Here is a 22957-nt window from a genome sequence, read left to right on the forward strand (position 1 = left end):
CTGCATCTAGCCTGTCATATGTTTGCAAGTACACATGGTTTCAGGAACACTTGGTTGGTGTCTGGCATGCCTTGTGTCAGGAGGTGATTGCTCACCCAGGAATCCCAGTCTCCAACCCACTTTTGTAGCCTCAGCATTTCCGCAGACATTGCGGATCAGACTCTGGTCTATGGTAACACCCGGGACACTGATGGAGCAGACGAGGATGTTGCCAGGACTAGAGGGTGTGGGCTATAGGGAGAGGTGAGCAGGCTGGGACTCTATTCCTTGGAGCACAGGAGGATGAAGGATGAACTTATAGAAGTGTATAAGATCATGAGAGGAATAGATTGAGCAAGAGACTGTGTATCTACCCAGAGTAGGTGAATAGAGGACTAGAGGACACAGCTTCAAGGTGAAGAGGTAAAGACTGAATAGGTATCCGAGGGGTAACCTTTTCCACACAAAGCGTGGTGGATGTATGGAACAAGCTGCCAGAGGAGGCAGTTAAGGCAGGGACTATCCAAACATTCAAGAAGCGGTTAGAAAGGTACATGGATAGGACGGGTTTGGAGGGATATGGCCCAAATGCTGGCAGGTGGGACTAGTGGAGCTGGGATATGTTGGCCGGTGTAGGCAAGTTGGGACAAGGGGCCTGTTTCCACACTGTATCACTATGACTCCATGACTATGACTCGGAAGCAGCCAGGAGAAGCTCTTGGGATCTGTTTCTCCCTGCTTCCCAAGATAGGCAGGTTGGCAAGTGACTAGACCAGAGCAAACCACCCCAGAGCAGTTGGACGGTTCATAACACCACAATCAGAGAGTTGATGGACGTGAGGGTCACTTACTGCAATTAAAATGTGGAGGTGGCATTAATGGCATCGCCTCACGAGTTTGCATTGACTCAATGGGCCGAATGGCCTCTGAACAACTTAAAGCGTCATAAATAAAATATAAACTCCAAACAACAATTACATTATACAGCGTGTGGTTGGTTGAACGAGTGGCATCACTTGAGATTGAAAGGATTGAAATGTTGCAGCACCTTGGCCAGTTAAAGGACTCTTACCACTCAAACCAGTCTGTGGAAGAAATCAAACACGTTCAGTTGTCCAGATCAAGGAAGCCCGGGTAGAAAGGGCAGGTTACACAAATTCACCCTATGCTTAGCTCCAACAGCACGGAGCAGTGACACCCGACACCTCTGCCCAAACTGAACAACCAAGCATTGTTCTATCACCTCCTGCTCTCATCTCGGTCCTCTGTTCCAACCATCTACCCGTCAATCTCTGGCGATCCATTGCCTGCCATGCCTCTCCCCCTTTCCAGCTTTCTTCTCCCCGTAATCAGTTTGAAGGATCCAAACCAAAGACGTCATCTGTCCATATTGTCCAGAGAAGCTGCTGGGCCCGCTCAGCTACTCCACACTGCGTCTGTTCACACATCACCGATCACTGTTTCTAGGCAGCCTCAGTCACACTTGCTGTGGGTTTGGGTTCATTCAAAACTCTGTAGCCAGCTCTACCTGGCCTCATTGATCGATTGATGCTTCTCATTGGTGATCTATAACCTTCACAACCACTTCCATTTCCCTTTACTCTTCCATTTCAATCCAATGTCATAAAACGGCAACATCTTAATGGCCATTAACATACGTTTAGATTCATTGAATGACACAACACAAGAACGGGCCCTTCAACCCACAACACTGCACCTGTGCTGGACACGATGCCTAGACCTTCACCCATCTGCTTGAACATGATCCATATACACGTGCCAATGCAAAGGCTTCCTCCATGTGCTCTGGTTTCCTCACACATACAGCAGAGAAACAAGCCCCTCAACCCACACTGACCATCGATCACCTGTTCACTCTAGTCCTCTGTTATCCCACTTTCTCATCCACTCCCTGCACACTAGGGAGCAATTTACAGAGGGCCAATTAACCTACAAACCCGCACGACTTTGGGATGCAAGAGGAATCCAGAGGACATGGAGTAAGCCTTTGTCTGGCACAGTGAGGAGGTGACTGGATGGTCACTCACTGTGATGGATGTTTCTTTTGTTTGGTGTTGGTTTATGATTGTATGTGTTATTGCATATTTTTATTGCTTATTTTTATTGGTCTTATTGTTGAACTGCGGGTAATTTTTCATTTCACTGCACATTTATGTGTATGTGACAAATAAATTGACTATTGATATTGGATCTGTAGGGAATGGGATACCTGGGTCTCTGGCGCTGTGGGACTGCAACTCTACCAGCTGCACCCACTGTGCCACCCCAATCGGAGGTCAACCCAGACAGATTACCTCAGAGTATCATTTACAAATGGCGTGCTTGTTTTACCGAACGGCGAGCCAAAGGCTGGCTAATGAACAATTAAACTAAACAAAATGCGAGTTTTCGAACCGGAAAAGACACAGAGCGCTGAGGGTGGTGGGCAAGCCGGCCCTCTGCTCAGAGAACGCGGAGGACCGCAGCCTGGACGGGAGAGGCTGCCGAGCCGAGCCGAGCCGCGCTCGTCCCCCGAAGACCAGAGACCGGGAGGATGGAGCCAGCGACGAGGATGGACATGACGGGCGAGAGGAGAAGCCAGAAGGAGAGGGGGAAACCAGGGTCTGGCCTACCACGCACTCCGGTTTGGCTGCAGGAGGTGCCCCCGTGGAACAAAGGTGGAGTGGAGGGGAGAGGAGAGGGACATCGGTTCACTGGTCAACCTGCACGTCCAAGGAAGTTCATGGCCTGGAACTGCACCGCTGAGAACTAGAACTTGAACTGGACTTGGAAAATGGCAGAAAAACATGGCGCCTCTTGCACATAGGCTCAGTAGACTATATCTGCACAGTTTGCTAATCGGGGAAGCGCTTGGCTATGGTAATACTTTACTGGCCTGGGATGCAAGAAAATAATTTCACTGCGTGTTTGCAGTTCGAACATGTATGGAAAAAAGCACCACAGAACCATTAACTCGGTGGGTCAGGCATCATCTCTGGAGAAGATGGAGAGGCTAATGATCCTTCTTCAGACTTGTTCTCCCGAGATGCTGCCTGGCTTGCTGAGCTCCTCCAGCACCCTGCCTTCTTTTGTAAACCAGCATCTGCAGTTCGAAAGGAGAAGTCTGAAGAAGGGTCTCTGCCCAAAACAGCACCCATTCCTTTTCTCCAGAGATGCTGCCTGACCCGCTGAGTTACTCCGGCATTTTGTGTCTATCAGCATCTGCAGTTCCTGGTTTCTATGGGTGCATCTAGGTTAATTCCCGGAATGGCGGGGCTGTCGTATGTCGAAAGACTGGAGCGACTAGGCTTGTATACACTGGAATTTAGAAGGACGAGAGGGGAACTTATCGAAACATATAAGATTATTAAGGAGTTGGACACGTTAGAGGCAGGAAACATATTCCCAATGTTGGGGGAGTCCAGAACCAGGAGCCACAGTTTAAGAATAAGGGATAGGCCATTTAGAACAGAGATGAGGAAAACCTTTTGTAAATCTGTGGAATTCTCTGCCTCAGAAGGCAGTGGAGGCCAATTCTCTGAATGCATTCAAGAGAGAGCTAGATAGAGTTCTTACGGATAGCGGAGTCAAGGGGTATGGGGAGAAGGCAGGAACGGGGTACTGATTGAGAATGATCAGCCATGATCACATTGAATGGCGGTGCTGGCTCGAAGGGCCGAATGGCCTCCTCCTGCACTTATTGTCTATTAGTTGTCACCGTAAAGGGATTCTCCCTTAGTTGGACTCAGAGTGATCGCACCTGTAGCAAAACTCACCATCCTTCGGGTGGCCTTTTCAAGGTGCTTCTTCTGTGAAGCAAGCCGGAAAATCCTAACCAGGATGACAACTCGAAGAACACGAAAGACAGTCACCACCCTGAAGAACAAAAGAACTGGAGTCACCCACATTTTAAACACAACCTTTGTGTTTTAAATGTACAAAATATAATTCAGGATCAAATAATAATTACCCAAACATAATTCATATATTTTTTACTATACAAATAAGTTACCAAACTTTATATTTATAGGGAAAAATCTGCAGATGCTGGTTTAAAATCGAAGGTAGACACAAAATGCTGGAGTAACTCAGCGGGTCAGTCAGCATCTCAGGAGAGAAGGAATGGGTGACGTTTCAGTCTGAAGAAGGGTCTCGACCCAAAACGTCACCCATTCCTTCTCTCCTGAGATGCTGCCTGACCCGCTGAGTTACTCCAGCATTTTGTGTCTACCCAGGCTTTATATTTAAATAGATTAAACATAGAAACATAGAAAATAGGTGCAGGAGTAGACCATTCGGCCCTTCGAGCCTGCACCGCAATTCAATATGATCATGGCTGATCATCCAACTCAGTATCCCGTACCTGCCTTCTCTCCATACCCCCTGATCCCTTTAGCCACAAGGGCCACATCTAACTCCCTCTTAAATATAGCCAATGAACTGGCCTCAACTACCCTCTGTGGCAGAGAATTCCACAGATTCACCACTCTGTGTGAAAAAAATCTTTCTCATCTCGGTCCTAAAAGACTTCCCCCTTATCCTTAAACTGTGACCCCTTGTTCTAGACTTCCCCAACATCGGGAACAATCTTCCTGCATCTAGCCTGTCCAACCCCTTAAGAATTTTGTAAGTTTCTATAAGATCCCCCCTCAATCTTCTAAATTCCAGCGAGTACAAGCCGAGTCTATCCAGTCTTTCTTCATATGAAAGTCCTGCCATCCCAGGAATCAATCCGGTGAACCTTCTCGGTACTCCCCTCTATGGTCTCACCAATGCCCTGTACAACTGCAGCAGAACCTCCCTGCTCCTATACTCAAATCTCCTCGTTATGATTGCCAACATACCATTCGCTTTCTTCACTGCCTGCTGCACCTGCATGCCTACTTTCAATGACTGGTGTACCACGACACACTGCAACTCGATACAGATGGTCAAATTGTTACACCCATATTCTCAGCCCTCACTGAACATTAATGAACTCTTGGGGGGAAAGAAATGATTTAAAATGGAGTTGGAGGAACAAATTACACCCGAACTCAAGTGACTCAGGTCCAGGGAAACAGACAAAACAGAACAGCGTCGAAGTTTATAATTCCTGAAAGAAAATTGTGGACAGGGAAGATGGTTAACTTGAAATGATGAAGGATGGACAACATTTGCAGTATCGACACAAAGGGTACCAAAACATACCAGCGATCCTGAGTGTACCAGTCAGAAAGGGTGATCACAGAATTACAAAGGGGTTACTCATCAGGAACAAATTAATAGATTTGGGGTTTTGCTTCAAGGGTTACACTGATTTAGCCTGATAAAGGGCGTGAATTGCACAGGCAAGATGTGAGGAGTGTTACCGATTATAGGTACATCTAGAACGATGGGCTATAGATGTTAAATGGTGAGGAAATGTAACAAGGAAATAGGAAACTTCTAAACAGGTAGGAACTCAGTGCAACCTGATTATAGAGTCAGAGAGTCACACAGAGCAGAAACAGGTCCTTAAGCTCAACTCATCCATGACGACCAAGATGCCCCATCTAAGCCACTCCCATATCATTTCCTATCCAGGTACCTGTCCAAGAGTTATTTAAAGACTGCTATAGTGCCTGCCTCAACTATCTCCTTTGGCAGCTTGTTCCATACGCCCACCACCCTCCGTGTCAAAAAGGTGCCTTCCCCTCTCATTTTGAACCCTTGTCCTCTGGTTCTTGATTCCCCTACTCTGGGTAAAAGACTGGGCATTCACTCTATTAATTCCCCACCTTTATACCAATATCCTGACTGAAAGCCAATGTATCAAAAGCATTCTTTACCACCCTACGTACCTGTGACAGCACTTTCAGCAAAGTGGACAGATGCCATCCTAGATCCCAATGTTCTACAACACATCTCAGAGCCCCACCATTCACTGTGAAGGTCCTGCCCTGGTTCGACTTCCCACAACACAATACCTCTCACTTATCTGTACTAAACTCCATTAACTATTCCTCAGCCCACTTGCCCAGCTGATCAAGATCCTGCTGTAGATGTTTGATAACCCTCGTCATTGTTCTCAATACCACCCACTTTAGTGTCATCTGCAAAGTTTCCAATCACGCCTTGTACGTTCTCATCCACGTCATTGATATAAATCACAAACAGCAGTGGGGCCAGCACTGATCCCAGAGGCACATCACAAGTCCCCAGTCCGAAAAAACAACCTTCTACCATCACCCTCTGCTGCCTTAGATTTAGATTTAGAGATACAGCGCAGAAACAGACCCTTCGGCCCACCGAGTCCGCACCGCCCAGCGATCCCCGCACATTAACACTATCCTACACCCACTAGGGACATTTTTTACATTTGCCAAGCCAATTAACCTACAAACCTGTACGTCTTTGGAGTGTGGGAGGAAACCGAAGATCTCGGAGAAAACCCACGCAGGTCACGGGGAGAACGTACAAACTCCGTACAGACGGCGCCCGTAGTCAGGATCGAACCCGGGTCTCCGGCGCTGTATTCACTGTAAGGCAGCAACTCTACCGCTGCACCACCGTACCTGCCTTGCACGAAGCCAACTCTCTAACCAGTCAGCTAGCGCTCCTTGGATCCTATGCAATCCAAGCTTTCAGAGCAGCCTGCCACATGGAACCTTAAAGGCTTAACTGGTCCATTAGACAACATCTACAGCTTTGCCCTTGTCATAGAGTCATAGAGTGATACAGTGTGGAAACAGCCCCTTCGGCCCAACTCACCCACACCGGCCAATGATGTCCCACTTGCCTGCACTTGGTCCTCATCCCTCCAAACCTGTCCTATCCATGTGCCTGTCCAACTGTTTCTTAAATGGTGGGATAGTCCCAGCCTCAACTAACTCCTCTGGCAGCTTGTTCCATACACCCACCACCCTTTGTGTGAAAAAGTTACCCCTCGGACTCCTATTAAATCTTTTCCCCTTCACCTTGAACCCAGGTCCTCAATTCCCCTACTCTGGGGGAATCTTTGCATTTACTTCAAAAACGTAATCAAATAAATTCACCTAATCTATTCCCCTTCATGACTTTATACCAATTAGCTAGGGGTGAGCACAGCTGCACTGGAGGAGATGGGGACACTTCAGGCCGTGATTTGGGTTCAGCTCTGACCCTCTAGCACTGACAAGGAGAATGAGGGTCATATATTGGGTGGGATAAACATAGCAAGAGGAAGTATCATGTGTTTTAGTGGCACAGAGGTGTAGCACTCTCATGGCACGATTGATGCAGTGCTTGGCTTAAGCTCAATGCCCCATTCCTTGCAAGAGGATACAAGAACAAGAGGCTCATTAGAGGCAAGGTCAGAGCATATTTGGTGAAATGCCCCAATCTGTGCTGAAGAACCCTCAAATGTTAAAACACGAACAATTCCATTAGCTATCAGGAATTAAGATGCAAGAGGAAAATATGTTACATTAAAGCTTTGGCTTTCTTTCCCCACTCCTCACTCCATCTCAAAAATATTCCAGTTGTAGAGGCTCTACAAATATTCCAGTTGTAGAGTTCCAGTTCCAGTTGCATACGGCTATCCATAGGAAGAGGCATCAGCCTGCAAGCTCATGTCAAAGGAGCAGAATTAGGCTATTCGGCCCACTGAGTCTACTCTGCCATTCAATCATGGCTGATCTGGAAATCTAGAAATTGTGGAGGCATTGGTGATCATTTTCCAATGTTCTATAGATTCAGGATCAGTTCCTGAGGATTGGAGGGTAGCTAATGTTATCCCACATTTTAAGAAAGGAGGGAGAGAGACAACGGGAAATTATAGACCAGTTAGTCTGACATCAGTGGTGGGGAAGATGCTGGAGTCAATTATAAAAGACGAAATTGCGGAGCATTTGGATAGCAGTAACAGGATCGTTCCGAGTCAGCATGGATTTACGAAGGGAAAATCATGCTTGACTAATCTTCTGGAATTTTTTTGAGGATGTAACTAGGAAAATTGACAGGGGGGAGCTGGTGGATGTGGTGTACCTTGACTTTCAGAAAGCCTTCGACAAGGTCCCACATAGGAGATTAGTGGGCAAAATTAGAGCACATGGTATTGGAGGTAAGGTACCGACATGGATAGAAAAGTGGTTGGCAGACAGAAAGCAAAGAGTGGGGATAAATGGGTTCCTTTCAGAATGGCAGGCAGTGACCAGTGGGGTGCCGCAAGGCTCGGTGCTGGGACCGCAGCTATTTACAATATACATTAATGACTTGGATGAAGGGATTAAAAGTACCATTAACAAATTGGCAGATGATACAAAGCTGGCTGGCAGTGTGAAGATGCTATGAGGTTGCAGGGTGACTTGGACAGGTTGTGTGAGTGGGCAGATGCATGGCAGATGCAGTTTAATGTGGATAAGTGTGAGGTTAGCCACTTTGGTGGTAAGAATAGGAAGGCAGATTATTATCTGAATGGTGTCAAGAAAGGAAAAGGGGACGTACAATGAGATCTGGGTGTCCTAGTGCATCAGTCACTGAAAGAAAGCATGCAGGTACAGCAGGCAGTGAAGAAAGCCAATGGAATGTTGGCCTTCATAACAAGAGGAGTTGAGTATAGGAGCAAAGAGGTCCTTCTGCAGTTGTACAGGGCCCTAGTGAGACCGCACCTGGAGTACTGTGTGCAGTTTTGGTCTCCAAATTTGAGGAAGGATATTCTTGCTATTGAGGGCGTGCAGCATAGGTTTACTAGGTTAATTCCCGGAATGGCGGGACTGTCATATGTTGAAAGACTGGAGCGACTAGGCTTGTATACACTGGAATTTAGAAGGATGAGAGGGGATCTTATCAAAACATATAAGATTATTAAGGGGTTGGACAAGTTAGAGGCAGGAAACATGTTCCCAATGTTGGGGGAGTCCAGAACAAGGGGCCACAGTTTAAGAATAAGGGGTAGGCCATTTAGAACAGAGATGAGGAAAACCTTTTTCAGTCAGAGAGTTGTGAATCTGTGGAATAAGAAAATAACTGCAGATGCTGGTACAAATCGATTTATTCACAAAATGCTGGAGTAACTCAGCAGGTCAGGCAGCATCTCGGGAGAGAAGGAATGGGTGACGTTTCGGGTCGAGACCCTTCTTCAGACTGAAGAAGAGTCTCAACACAAAGCATCACCCACTCCTTCTCTCCAGAGATGCTGCCTGGCCCGCTGAGTTACTCCAGCATTGTGCCTCTCTTCGGTGTAAACCTGCACACCTTCCTGCACACATTAATGAAAGCAATTCATATCGGGAACAAGTTGCCAGATTAAGCAATAGAAGTCCTATTTATACCTGCTTCCAAGACATTGGAACAGATACAGATAGGAACTGTGGAGAGGGCTATATGCAAGCAAATGGGACTAGCCCAGTATGCCAACTTGGTCAGCATGGATAAGGAGGGCCGAAGGGCCTGTTTCCGTGCTGTACATCTCTGAGAGTCTGCTCCAACTGCATGACCAGTTGTAGATGCTAGCACAATTGCTTCAATATCAGGAGGCTGGGAGTTGAAGGTTCTGCTGCAGAACCCGAAGCACAGCTAAACCAAGACTGAGTATCCAGTGCCTGACCGAGGCAGGAGCTGTACCACAGGAAGATGCAGACTGACCAATTACATCCTGAAAGTAGAGGTGTTCCTCAGTTTAACATGGAGCTTCAGGCACTCATTCTGGAGTGCCACAGCATCACCCCCCACATTAACATCATTACAAATACACTGTTCCCTTCCCAGTCCCCTCACACCCACATCCCTCCCTCCCTCCAGCTTTACATTTCACTCCTCCTCTTCTCTCCTTATCTGACCCCCTTATGGCACCTTTTCAACTCCAGCCTTTGTCACTTACTCCACCCATCTGCCAATCACCCTCTCGTCCGTATCCACCCATCACTCACCAGGCTTTGTCTGACCCCACCTCTCCCCTCTCACCCCCAAACACAAAACTACTCCACAAGTCTGAAGACTGTCCAGCCCGTAACAGCGTCTGTCCATGCTGCCTGACCCAGCACCTGCCTGACCCAGTTCCTCCAGCACTTGGCATTTCACTCAAGATTCCAGCGTCTGCAGTTCCTTGTGAATCCAACACTGCTCATTATCCCAATAGCTTCATTTTGAACTTCATTGGCTGCTGTTAGCTGAGCATTCCCACTTCACAACTGTCTTCATGTTAATGGGGAGAGGGCAGGAAAATGGGATTAGGAGGCAGAAATCAGCCATGATTGAATGGCAGAGTAGACTCGATGAGCCGAATGGCCTAATTATACCCCTATAACCTGTGAACTCACAGGCTCTCAAGAACTTTTAGATTTTAAGGAAATTAGTTTTGTTCCAGATCTTATTTAGATCAACACTTACAGCCCAGACTCGGGATAGAAAGAGTAACATCAATAGCAGTCCCTAAAGAAAACCCGCTCGATACATTTTAAGTTTAAGTTATCAAATTATTAGCATGCCTGTATCTACCCAAGCTGAGGTAAACTTGTCTTTAATCGACATCAGTGTACCTGGGAATGAGCGTTGCACCACTCAGATCAGAGAAGGCGTAGACCATTGTGATCACCTGGGTCACCACTACAATCACAGCGTCCAAAATGTTGAGTTTGGAATGGAAGTACACACGGAACCTGCAACATAAACATGGACAATGCAAATTGTACTGGAGGCTGCGTATTAGTACACTCAGTTCTCATTACACTTTGTGAAGCCTAATGTGATCTCTATAAAACATCGAAGGCAGACACAAAATGCTGGAGTAACTCAGCGGGTCAGGCAGCATCTCTGGAGAGAAGGAATGAGTGACATTTCGGATCGAGACCCTTCTTCAGACTGAAGTCAGGGGATGGGGCGGGACAAAGATAGGATGTAGCAGGAGCCAGGAAGACTGGTTGGAGAACTGGGAAGGGGGAGGGCATCTATAAAACATCAAACTTTATATTCTATGGATCGTCTTTAGTTGCACCAAGGATTGTGGTGGGATTTTTTACACTAGTATTGTGGTAATCAATTTATTGAATTTTTTGTTATATGCCTGACCCACCGAGTTCCTCCAGCACTTTGCATTTTACTCAAGATTCCAGCTTCTGCAGTTCCTTGTTAATCCAACTCGGGTCATTATCCCGATAGCATCATCTAGAACTTCATTGACTGCTGTTAGCTGTGTGTACCATGTTTACAGACCTGTTAAACTGCAGCAAGTAGGTATTTCATTGTTCCATTGGCGGTACTTGTGACAATTAAACATTCATATCCTCTCCCAAACCTGCCTGAACTATGTTGGATCTATTTATATCATTATTTTATGTTTCCAAACAAATCATGCCAGAGTTTGGAATACTAATTTGGACTTGATCAACGACAAGGACATTAGCCAGAGGGTGGTGAATCTGTGGAGTTCTCTGCCACAGATGGCTGGGGAGGCAAAGTCATTGGATATTTTTTTTTAAGTGGAGATTGACAGATACTTTGTTAGTAAGGGTGTCAAGGGTAATGGGGAGATGGCAGGAGAATGGGGTTGAGCGGGAAAGATAGATCAGCCATGATTGAATGTCAGAGTAGATGCGATGGGCCGAATGGCCCAATTCTGCTCATATGACTTATGGACTTCCGAAATCTGGATTATGACTATGCAGCACATGTTTAATTCATCCACCCAAGGGAAGAGATGATGTTCAGGCCTTCATTCAATACAAACGTACACAATCTAGTCAAGGTAATGTGGTGCAGATAATTCCAAACCTCAAACCCCAAAGCTTTGGACTTGCTTGAACAGTCGAAGTTAAATATTGCCACATCAGTCTTCATTTGTCATGAATGGTCCACGACGACTCCTGGCCACTCAACTTCCAGAAACAGCCTTCAAAGATGCAAGACAGACACCAAATGTGGGAGTAACTTAGCGGGACAGGCAGCATCTCTGGAGAATGAATGGGTGACGTTTTCAGGTCGAGACCCTTCTTTAGACTGAGAGTCAGGGGAGAGGGAGACTAGGGATGTGGATGGGCAATACGTGGAAACACAGATCAAAGGGGATGATTGATCAATGAAAATGTAGAATGGTTCATTGTTAGCTGAGGGGAAGGTGACAACGAAGGCCGAGACCCTTCTCAGAGATGCAAGATTGCACCAGAACGCAGCCACTATGCATGCTCTTCCCAGAGGAAGATTTACCATCGTCTGATACAAATTGCTCTTCAATTTTATATCCCTTTTCCTCCTTCAAGTGCAGATATTCTGCACTCTATATTTGCCCCTTTGCTCAACCTACTGTACTCGAGTTTGTCTTGATTGTATTCATGTATAGTATTATCTGATCCGTTTGAATAGCGGCACGGTGGCGCAGCGGTAGAGTTGCTGCCTTACAGCGAATGCAGCGCCGGAGACTCCGGTTCGATCCTGACTACGGGCGCCGTCTGTATGGAGTTTGTACGTTCTCCCTGTGACCTGCGTGGGTTTTCTCCAAGATCTTCGGTTTCCTCCCACACTCCAAAGACGTGCAGGTATGTAGGTTCATTGGCTGGGCAAATGTAAAAATTGTCCCTAGTGGGTGTAGGATAGTGTCAGTGTGCGGGGATCGCTGGGCGGCACGGACCAGGTGGGCCGAAGGGCCTGTTTCTGCGCTGTATCTCTAAATCTAAAAATCTAAATCAAAACAAAGCTCTTCACTGCACCTTTCATTTAAGGATATACTGTGGGCAAGTTACAGGCCAGTTAACCTACAAACCTTGGGATGTGGGAGGAAGCCCACATGGAGAACGTACAAACTCCGTACAGACAGTACCCGAGGTCAGGATCGAACCTGGGTCTAGGGACCTAGAAGACAGCAACCCTACTGCTGTGCCGCCAAAATTATGTTGGAACATTTTTCCAAATTGGTTTGGTCTAATCTGTTGAACATTATTTCCATGATGACGCAAATGTTAAACATTAACTTCAATATTTTTCAATAACATGTTTGCAATTTAGTTTTAAATTTAATTTTAATATAATTAATATAATTTAAAAATAATGATTCTTAAAGTACTTAATTAAAATGTAACATATTTAGAGTGCTCACCCTTCCACAAAGATTCGAAGGAGAACATCAATAACGAAGAAGAATGATATAGCCAGTGACACACCTACAATCCCATGCCTGAAGGGCTTACTTTTATTTGCAGTCGATAAATCCACAATTACAAGAACAACATCAACAATTATAAGAACAATACCAAAAATCCTGCAAGAAACAAAAGCAAAACAGGAAATTAAACGGGTCACATCCCATTCCTCTCAGCAAGGCCTGGCCATGCACATTAATAGCAGGGTACAGTAATCCTCCCTCCCCCCCCCCCCCCATTCCTTACCCTCTGTAGTGCACACAGACACATTTCTCCCAGCATCCTCGTCGCCCTGCTCCTCCCTCTTTCCGCCGCCCCTCCTTCTCTTCTCTCCTTATCCAACACCACCTTGTCCCCTTTCCACCTCCGTCCTTTGTCACTTACTCCACCCTTCTGCCCATCACCCTCTTCCCCCTCCTCATCTCTATCCACCTATCACTTGTCAGGCTTTGCCTCACTTTGCCACTATTCCAGCTTTCCCCCTCTCCCCCCCCCCATCCCCATCCCCCCCCCCTCCCCCCCCCCCATCCGATCAGTGTTTTCCCAGGATCCCAGCATCTGCAGCTTCTCATGTCTAGAGTAAAACTGATGATCTAGAATACGTGGAACTTTCACCAGATGGCAGGTTTTACCATATTACTGGATGCCATTTCTTTTAATGCCTCACCATTAAATCATTTGAAGATGTTACACGTTATTCTAATGCATTTGCCAGTGAACCAGTTAAAGAGCAAGGCCCCAGGAGTCAAAAGTAAACACACGAAACCTCCCTTGAACCAAACGAACCAAACGGCCAACTATCTGGATTTCTGAATGGTCAATGTTGGTTTATTGCTGTTCAACAGTAATACATTGTACAAGCCCCAGGGAAGGAAGCATACTTACACACAAACTATGCTAGCTGGTGGTTTGGGAGGGGCATAGTCATACAGCAGGGAAACAGGCCCTTCGGCACAACTCGTCCATGCCAACCAAGATGCCCCATCTGCACTAGTCCCACATGTGGCCCATATCCCTCTGAGCTTTTCCTCTTCATGTCAGGCATGTTTCCCTCATCTACTCCAGTTTCCTACAAATAGTTTGACCACAACTTCTGACAGGCCACTGCTCATTTGCTTCTCATTGCAAATTTTGAAGCTCAGTTTCCCACTGATAGACAATAGGTGCAGGAGGAGGCCATTCGGCCCTTCGAGCCAGCACCACCATTCAATGTGATCATGGCTGATCATTCTCAATCAGTACCCCGTTCCTGCCTTCTCCCCATACCCCCTGTTCTACTGCTTTTTAGCCTGAACTCCAGTTGCAGGTTAGTTCTTGATTAGTACAGGTGTCGAAGGTTGCGGGGAGAAGGCAGGAGAATGGGGTTGAGCAGGAAAGATAGATCAATAAACAATAGGTGCAGGAGTAGGCCATTCGGCCCTTCGAGCCAGCACCACCATTCAATGTGATCATGGCTGATCATTCTCAATCAGTACCCCGTTCCTGCCTTCTCCCCATACCCCCTGGATGGATCAAGCATTCAGTACTCAGCTGCCAAGCGAAGGCAGGAAAACCACAGACTTGAACATGGTCATCAATCCTACAGCTATAACTTGCACTGCCCAAGAAGCCTCTCACTAGGCCATTTCTGCACAATTGTTAATCACGGGCGGTATGGTGATACTCTACTGGACTGTTTGTAGCAAAATACTTCAACAGTGACCATACTCTTCATTGCAGGCTGCAGTCGAGGTATGTTTGTAATATTGCATACAACCAAAAGTAATACTGTCTGCATGAACTCCCCAAAGGGCAGAGTTAGGAACTAACGTTTTGCATACCAGGTGAACATACCTGGGAGTGTTACAAATTTGGGCAGGTACATTAAAGGCTGATTAGCAAAATTATGTAGTCACCACTAACCAGGTTACTAAATGCGATGCAAAAAAAAAACAAAGTACTGGAACTCAGTATGTCAGGCAGAGTCTGTGTGGAGAGAATGGACAGGTGCCGTTTCAGGTCAGGGCCGTTCTTCAGAATCAATAAACCCCGGTTGGGATTTCACCACCACCTGCCCACTGCCTCTCCAATGCAGAGTGGTCTGTCCTCAGCAGAGCCATTACCATTAGACAATAGGTGCAGGAGGAGGCCATTCGGCCCTTCGAGCCAGCACCGCCATTCAATATGATCATGGCTGATCATTCTCAATCAGTACCCCGTTCCTGCCTTCTCCCCATACCCCCCGACTCCGCTATCCTTAAGAGCACTATCTAACTCTCTCTTGAATGCATTCAGAGAATTGGCCTCCACTGCCTTCTGAGGCAGAGAATTCCACAGATTCACAACTCTCTGACTGAAAAAGTTTTTCCTCATCTCCATTCAAAATGGATTACCCCTTATTCTTAAACTGTGGCCCCTTGTTCTGGACTCCCCCAACATTGGGAACATGTTTCCTGCCTCTAATGTGTCCAACCTCTTAATAATCTTATACGTTTCGATAAGATCCCCTCTCATCCTTCTAAATTCCAGTGTATAGAAGCTTAGTCGCTCCAGTCTTTCAACATATGACAGTCCCGCCATTCCGGGAATTAACCTAGTAAACCTACGCTGCATGCCCACAATAGCAAGAATATCCTTCCTCAAATTTGGAGACCAAAACTGCACACAGTACTCCAAGTGCGGTCTCACTAGGGCCCTGTACAACTGCAGAAAGACCTCTTTGCTCCTATACTCAACTCCTCTTGTTTTGAAGGCCAACATTCCATTGGCTTTCTTCACTGCCTGCTGTACCTGAATGCTTCCTTTCAGTGACTGAAGCACTAGGACACCCAGATCTCGTTGTACGTCCCCTTTTCCTAACTTGACACCATTCAGATAATACTCTGCCTTCCTATTCTTACTACCAAAGTGGATAACCTCATACCTATCCACATTAAACTGCATCTGCCATGCATCCGCCCACTCACACAACCTGTCCAAGTCACCCTGCAACCTCATAGCATCTTCCTCACAGTTCACACAACCACCCAGCTTTGTATCATCTGCAAATGTGCTAATGGTACTTTAGCACATTTGCCTTTACCTTTACCATTACCTTTGCACTCCTGCACGCACACATTGCATTCCAATCCCTCCACAATCGGTCTCTTCCATCACCTTTGCACCCAATTCTCCAGCAAAGAACCCAAGCCCTGCCCATTGACACCCCACCCCCATCCATTCCCTGCACAGATGCTACTTGACTTGCTGAGCTCCTCCAGCACGTTGTTTTGCACAGGATGCCAGCATCTGCAGATCATGGTGTCTTCCCTCACTTCCAGAAAATCACGAGGCTACAGAATAAATATCAAACTGTAGTGGCCTGGCGGAGGCCAGAGAAAAGGCAAGACGCCAGGCAGTTTTTAGTAAGATTCTTTTATTAGGCTGCGCTTCAGCCCACAGCGTAGCTCCCCTCAAGTCAGAGCCACGCCTCCCCCTTGTCAGGCTTTTAACCCCTTACGCCTGTCCGTCACGTAACGAGGGGGCTGACCCAAGGAGTGGCCTGATCCGCCACAGGACCCCCCCCCAAGAACCGGAGGTACAAAACGGAAAGGAGGGCGCACGAGGCGACCAGCCCGGGTGCGCACCATGACCGGCGCAGGGACCGGCGACTGACCGACAGGTGGAGGGGTCGTAGCAGAAACTGGAGGGGGTAGCTTGGACGGGGGGCGACCGCGCGGGCGGGGCTGCGCAACCGGCACCGGCCGATCAATGTCCACGTGTGCCGGCTTCAGCCGTGCGACCGAAACAGTCTCTCTGCGACCTCCCATGTCCAGAACGAATGTGGCCGAGCCGTGTTGCAGGACCCGGAAGGGGCCCTCGTACGGCCGCTGGAGAAGTGATCGGTGTGCGTTCCTGCGCAGGAACACAAACTGGCAGTCCTCCAGAGCGGCAGGGACCTGTGGCTGGAATGTCCCATGACGTGACGTGGGCACAGGTGCCAGCCTGCCCACCGTCTGCCGAAGACGTTGCAGGGCGTCAGAAGGCTGCTCCACTCGACCCTGCGCTGGTGGGATGAACTCCCCGGGAACCGTCAAGGGGGCCCCGTACACCAACTCGGCGGAGGAGGAGGCCAAGTCCTCCTTGGGTGCGGTGCGGATCCCCAACAAAACCCACGGCAGGGCGTCCACCCAGTCTGGGCCCGTGAGCCGAGCCTTCAGGGCAGCCTTCAGCTGGCGGTGAAAGCGTTCCACCAACCCGTTCGACTGTGGATGGTACGCCGTAGTGTGGTGTAGGCTGACACCCAAGAGTCTTGCCATGGCCGACCACAGTTCCGAAGTGAACTGTGGCCCCCGGTCGGATGTAATGTCCAGTGGCACCCCGAACCGGGCGATCCAGTGCGCCGCCAAGGCCCGCGCGCAGGTGGCCGTCGAGGTGTCTGCCAGCGGAATGGCCTCCGGCCACCGCGTGAAGCGATCTACCACAGTGAAGAGGTGGGTCATGCCCCGGGACGGCGGCAGGGGCCCCACGATGTCCACATGAATGTGGTCGAAGCGCTGCCGAGGGACACGAAACTCTTGCAGAGGCGCACGCACGTGTCGCTGGATTTTTGAAGTTTGGCACGGGATGCAGGTGCGTGCCCAGTGTGCGACCTGCTTACGCAGCCCGTGCCACATGAAACGGGAGGATACAAGGGCCACCGTCGCCCGAATGGAGGGGTGAGACAGCCCGTGGAGCACCTCGAATACCCTGCGCCGCCAGACGACAGGGACGATGGGCCGAGGCAGGCCAGTGGAGGTGTCGCACAACAGTGTTGTATCCCCGGGGCCACAGACAATGTCCTCCAGCTGCAGGCCGGACACGGCTGTACGATAGGCGGCCATCTCCTCGTCCCCCAGCTGTGCGGCTGCTAGGGCGGAATAGTCGATCCCCCCGGCCATTTGTAGGACGGCGTGGATCGCGGGTCTAGACAGGGCGTCGGCCACCCTGTTGTTTTTTCCCTCCACGAACCGAATTGAGGTGGTGTATTCCGACACATAAGCCAATTGTCTCTGTTGCCGCGCAGACCACGGATCCGAAACCTTGGCGAACGCAAAGGTGAGTGGCTTGTGGTCTGTGAACGCGGTGAAGGGTCTCCCCTCTAGGAAGTACCGAAAGTGGCGTACCGCGAGGTAGAGGGCGAGGAGCTCCCGGTCGAACGCGCTGTAATGCCGTTGGGCCCCGCTGAGGTGCCTGCTAAAGAAGGCGAGTGGCCGCCAACACCCGTCGATGTGCTGCTCTAGCACCGCACCGACCGCCACCTCAGAAGCGTCCACGGTCAGGGCGGTTGGGGCATCCTCCTTAGGATGGACGAGCATCGTGGCCCTGGCCAGGGCCTCCTTAGCCTGCTCAAAGGCCGCTCCTGCTTCGTCGTCCCACTCGACCTCCTTGCGGCGACCAGCCATGAGGTGGAAGAGTGGGCGCATAGTTCGGGCCACCGACGGCAGGAAGCGGTGATAGAACGAGACCATCCCGGCGAATTCCTGCAGGCCATTGACAGTGGTCAGTCGGGGGAAACGGCGGACAGCTTCGACCCTGTCCGGAAGAGGTACCACCCCTTGTGGGGTCACCCGATGGCCGAGGAAATCGATGGCCGTCACCCCAAAACGGCACTTGGAAGTATTAATTGACAAACCGTACTCGCTGAGGCGTTTACACAGCTGGCGGAGGTGGGTGCAGTGCTCCTGCCTCGAGCGGCTGGCCACGAGTACGTCGTCCAAGTACACAAAGACGAATTCTAGGCCACGGCACACACAGTCCATAAGCCGCTGGAAGGCCTGTGCGGCGTTCTTCAATCCGAACGGCATCCGTAGGAACTCGAATAGGCCGAACGGGGTGATGATGGCAGTCTTGGGGATGTCATCGGGGTGGACCGGGATTTGATTATATCCGCGCACAAGGTCCACCTTGGAGAACACGGATGCTCCGGCCAGGTGGGCATTAAAGTCCTGATAAGGAGTTCTTTAAGGCCCTTATATTTGTCATCCGCGGGGGGGTCATTAAGGTAAGGCTTTACTCACCTTGCTGTCGCCTGGTCCAGGGCGCCGACGACATAAAAGTACTTCGTCAAGTCGACGGTTACCCCTCGCACAGCAAACTGTGCCTCTGCCTGCTGAAACCAGACCTCAGGCTCTTCGGTCCACAGGGTCGGGAGTTTGAGGGAGACGGCATCGAGGTCGGCAGGACCGGGTTGCACATCAACGTTCGACATCACTACGTGTGATGTCCGTCGGGGTCACCAATGTAGTGGCCTGGCGGAGGCCAGAGAAAAGGCAAGACGCCAGGCAGTTTTTAGTAAGATTCTTTTATTAGGCTGCGCTTCAGCCCACAGCGTAGTTCCCCTCGAGTCAGAGCCACGCCTCCCCCTTGTCAGGCTTTTAACCCCTTACGCCTGTCCGTCACGTAACGAGGGGGCTGACCCAAGGAGTGGCCTGATCCGCCACAAAACTACCAATGGAACCACAGCCACTTTAGTCTGTCCCTCACCAGAATCGCTGGAGTTACTGGTTTTGGTAAAAGCCGGTGACAAAGCTCAAACGGGAATTTTCTTCCCAGCAGTACAGATTGCCAACGTAGATCAGCCTATTTAGCACCGGTCAGCAAACACCAGAATAGATGAATAGAACTCATTCCCCATTTATTAGTTACCACGATTTTGAGAGAATCAGAACTGTACAGCAGAGAAACAGGTCGTTCGGCCCACCTTGTCCATGCCGACCAAGTTGGCATACTAGACTGGTCCCATCGCCTGCATTTGGCCCACATCCTTCTAAACCCTTCCTATCCATATATCTGTCCAAATGTCTTTTAAAAGTCGTAGTCGTATCCATGCTATAGCTTCCTCTGGCAGCTCGTTCCAGATATGGACTACACTCAGAATGAAAAAGTGAACTGTAATATTAGTTCACCCTGGATTCAAGAACTTTGTTATAAAAATATTCACAGCTTCATGAAAATAATGTTAAATTAATCCAAATAACATTAAAAACAGAAAAATAATAGATACTCTTAAGGATAGCGGAGTCAGGGGGTATTTGGAGAAGGCAGGAACGGGGTACTGATTGAGAATGATCAGCCATGATCACATTGTATGGTGGTGCTGGCTTGAAGGGCCGAATGACCTACTCCTGCACCTATTGTCTATCTACTTTTGATATGCGGACCTTTCACCGTCCGACGCGGCCGGAAATAGGCCGCGGGATTTTCTCTGCCCGGCGGGGGCTTCAATGTCGGGAGCCACGACCCCCCCGACGTGCAGCGGCAGAGTCTTAGCCCACCCCGGATCGCGGGGCTTGGGTCGGCCCGCTGTGGACCTTTCACCGTCCGGTGCAGCCTGGAACGTGGCAACTTCAACAGCCTGACTGCGGGTGAAGACGGCAGGGGATGAGAAAATACATTCTGGCCTTCCATCACAGTGAGGAGGTGACTGGAGGAGACTCACTGTGATGGATGTTTCTTTTTTTTTGTTTTGTGTTGGTTTGTGATTGTGTGTGTAATTGCTTATTTTTATTGCTCTTATTGTTGGACTGTGGGTGACAAAATCTCGTCCAAAAGACTTGGTTTTTTTTATGACAATAAAGGTTATTCTGATTCTGATTCTGAATTGAATGCTTCAACTATTGGCTATTTTTATACATTCAATGGAAGTGAAAACCTTGCAGATGCTGGAAATCCAAAATAAAAACAGAATATGACAAAGTTCTGGAGTACCTCAGTGGGTTAGGCAGCACCTCTGGAGAACATGGACAGGTGACATCAGGGGTCTCCCCCTACAATCAGTATGAAGAAGGGTCCCAAACTAAAACATCACCGATCCATGTTCTCCCGAGATGCTGCCTGACCCGCTGGGTTACTCCAGCACTGTCTTTTGTAAGCCAGCATTTGCAGATACTTGTATCTAGAAACGGAATATGCTGGAAATACACTGCAGGTCAAGCCACACCTGTGGGAAGAGAAACAAAGTTAATCTCAGGTGGAAGATGCAGCCTGACTCATGTATTTCCATCATTGTTTTATTCTATTGATTCAAGTCGGCTTTAAAAATGCTCAGAACCCTCAGAACCTTTAAAGAAGGTATTATTCACTTTAACGCATTTCTAGACAGCGAGTGTGCGGGATGAATGGTCTACTTACCGAAACCAGAAGGACATCACGTAAGGTGCAATCATTTTCTTGACCTGACTGCAACAGAGCACAATTAAAACATTGCATCACACACTAATCTAGTCAAAAACATGCATCAACATCAGCCAAGTTATGAACCATTTTCAAATCTGTACACGATTTTCAAATCGTCCCGATTCATCGTTTGGGATCAAGTGCTGCTACAATCACCCCCCCCCCCCCCCCCCTCATAGCCCCTCTGGTGGTGGCATTGGAGGACATGCCAGGCCGCTGAAGATTACCACAGAGTGGATCCGAAGACCAGATTGGGACAGGTTTCCTCCCCAGCCAAATACTGGTGCTTTTTGTGATAATCAGGTAGAGTCATGATCATCATTACTAAAACATCTCGTCATTTTCCCCCACGTTAGCTTCCACAGCTACCATAGTGAGACTCGAACTTTGCTTATGAGATAGTAGGCCTTGGTATCAGAAAGACCCAGGTCTGGTCATTTAACTGCAGCAGCTCCATCAGACCCATCGTATGAGGGTCCAACAAGAAACAAACCTAAAACACTCACACCCCATTAAATAGATGGCTAATCTAAAGATGGATCACTTTCTCATGACCCACCTCAATGCACACCCTGGACTTTTTCCCTCTGGAGCTGTAACACTAACACTATATTCAGCACTCTGGTATTGTTCTCTTTGTGCTACCTTTTCTACTGTGTCTGGCTCAATTGTAATTGTGTGCAGCATGGTTTGACTGGATAGCATGCAGACAAAAGGTTTTCACTGTATCTCAGCGTACGAGACAATGAACCAATAGCAATAATTTGGACTGTTTCAGTTCACCATAGATACAATATCAGATTCTGTATTTCCCCAGAGAATGTTATTGGAAGCCATCAATACAGGAGATAGTTGCAATAATTGAGACAAGGCAAACTCATGGATTTTGAAACATTTGAGGGGCAGATTCCACAAAAGCATAAATTTACAATCTCACAACTCACACCAAAAAAAAATAATCAGCTGTTGAATCAAGGGATCCATTTTACTTCTGATAACCAACTAATAGGGCACTAGAATTTGATACAAAAAGATATGTAACTGTGAAAAGAATAACATTAATGATACACGGTCTTCAGTCTGAAGAAGGGTCTCAACCCGAAACGTCACCCATCCCTTCTCTCCAGAGACGCTGCCTGACCTGCTGAGTTACGCCAGCATTTTGTGTCTATTAATGATACACAGCTGGGTGGAGTCATCGTGTTAATGTTATAGTTCAAGAGAGTTAGCAACGTTAGTTTGATGTCAGACCTTAAAATTGTCATGCTGAGCAGAGAGTGTATGAAATAACTGCAGATGCTGGTACAAATCAAAGGTATTTATTTCACAAAATGCATGAGTAATTCAGCCAGGTCAGGCAGCATCTCAGGAGAGAAGGAATGGGTGACGTTTCGGGTCGAGTCTGAAGAAGGATCTCGACCCGAAACGTCACCCATTCCTTCTCTCCTGAGATGCTGCCTGACCTGCTGAGTTACTCCAGCATTTTGTGAAATAAATGCTGAGCAGAGATGCTGCCTGATCCATTTAGCGTTTCAATCACATTATGATTTGCACCTGGAATTTAACATTTGCTGTTTAAGTAAAATGGGCCTCGTTCTAAAAACTGGACGCTTAAAAATAGCTTGTATAGTAACTGTTGTACATGCACATATATATTTAAGAAATTTTATTTGTTGAAAAAGTTCTTAGCGAGGCTGGGAGTGGCAGTAAGGGGAGGAGAGAATAGTTTTAAA

The 22957-nt window shown here is 48.2% G+C and overlaps 1 protein-coding gene across 1 annotated transcript in view; it reads right to left on the reverse strand.

Moving 5' to 3' along the window:
* The window catches only part of tpte (transmembrane phosphatase with tensin homology), a 76267-nt gene extending 55037 nt beyond the window's left edge, over positions 1 to 21230 (reverse strand). Inside the window, exons 1-4 of the mRNA XM_078402850.1 lie at positions 21180 to 21230; positions 13007 to 13168; positions 10458 to 10577; positions 3756 to 3855 (exon numbers count right to left, since the gene is read on the reverse strand). Coding sequence (XP_078258976.1) covers positions 3756 to 3855; positions 10458 to 10577; positions 13007 to 13168; positions 21180 to 21214 — 417 coding nt within the window. The 5' untranslated portion in view covers positions 21215 to 21230. The remainder of the gene's footprint in view (positions 1 to 3755; positions 3856 to 10457; positions 10578 to 13006; positions 13169 to 21179) is intronic.
* Between the last annotated feature and the right edge of the window lie 1727 nt (positions 21231 to 22957).

The sequence above is a fragment of the Rhinoraja longicauda genome, chromosome 7 (assembly GCF_053455715.1).
Source record: "Rhinoraja longicauda isolate Sanriku21f chromosome 7, sRhiLon1.1, whole genome shotgun sequence".
In the NCBI taxonomy this organism is placed as follows: Eukaryota; Metazoa; Chordata; class Chondrichthyes; order Rajiformes; family Arhynchobatidae; genus Rhinoraja; species Rhinoraja longicauda.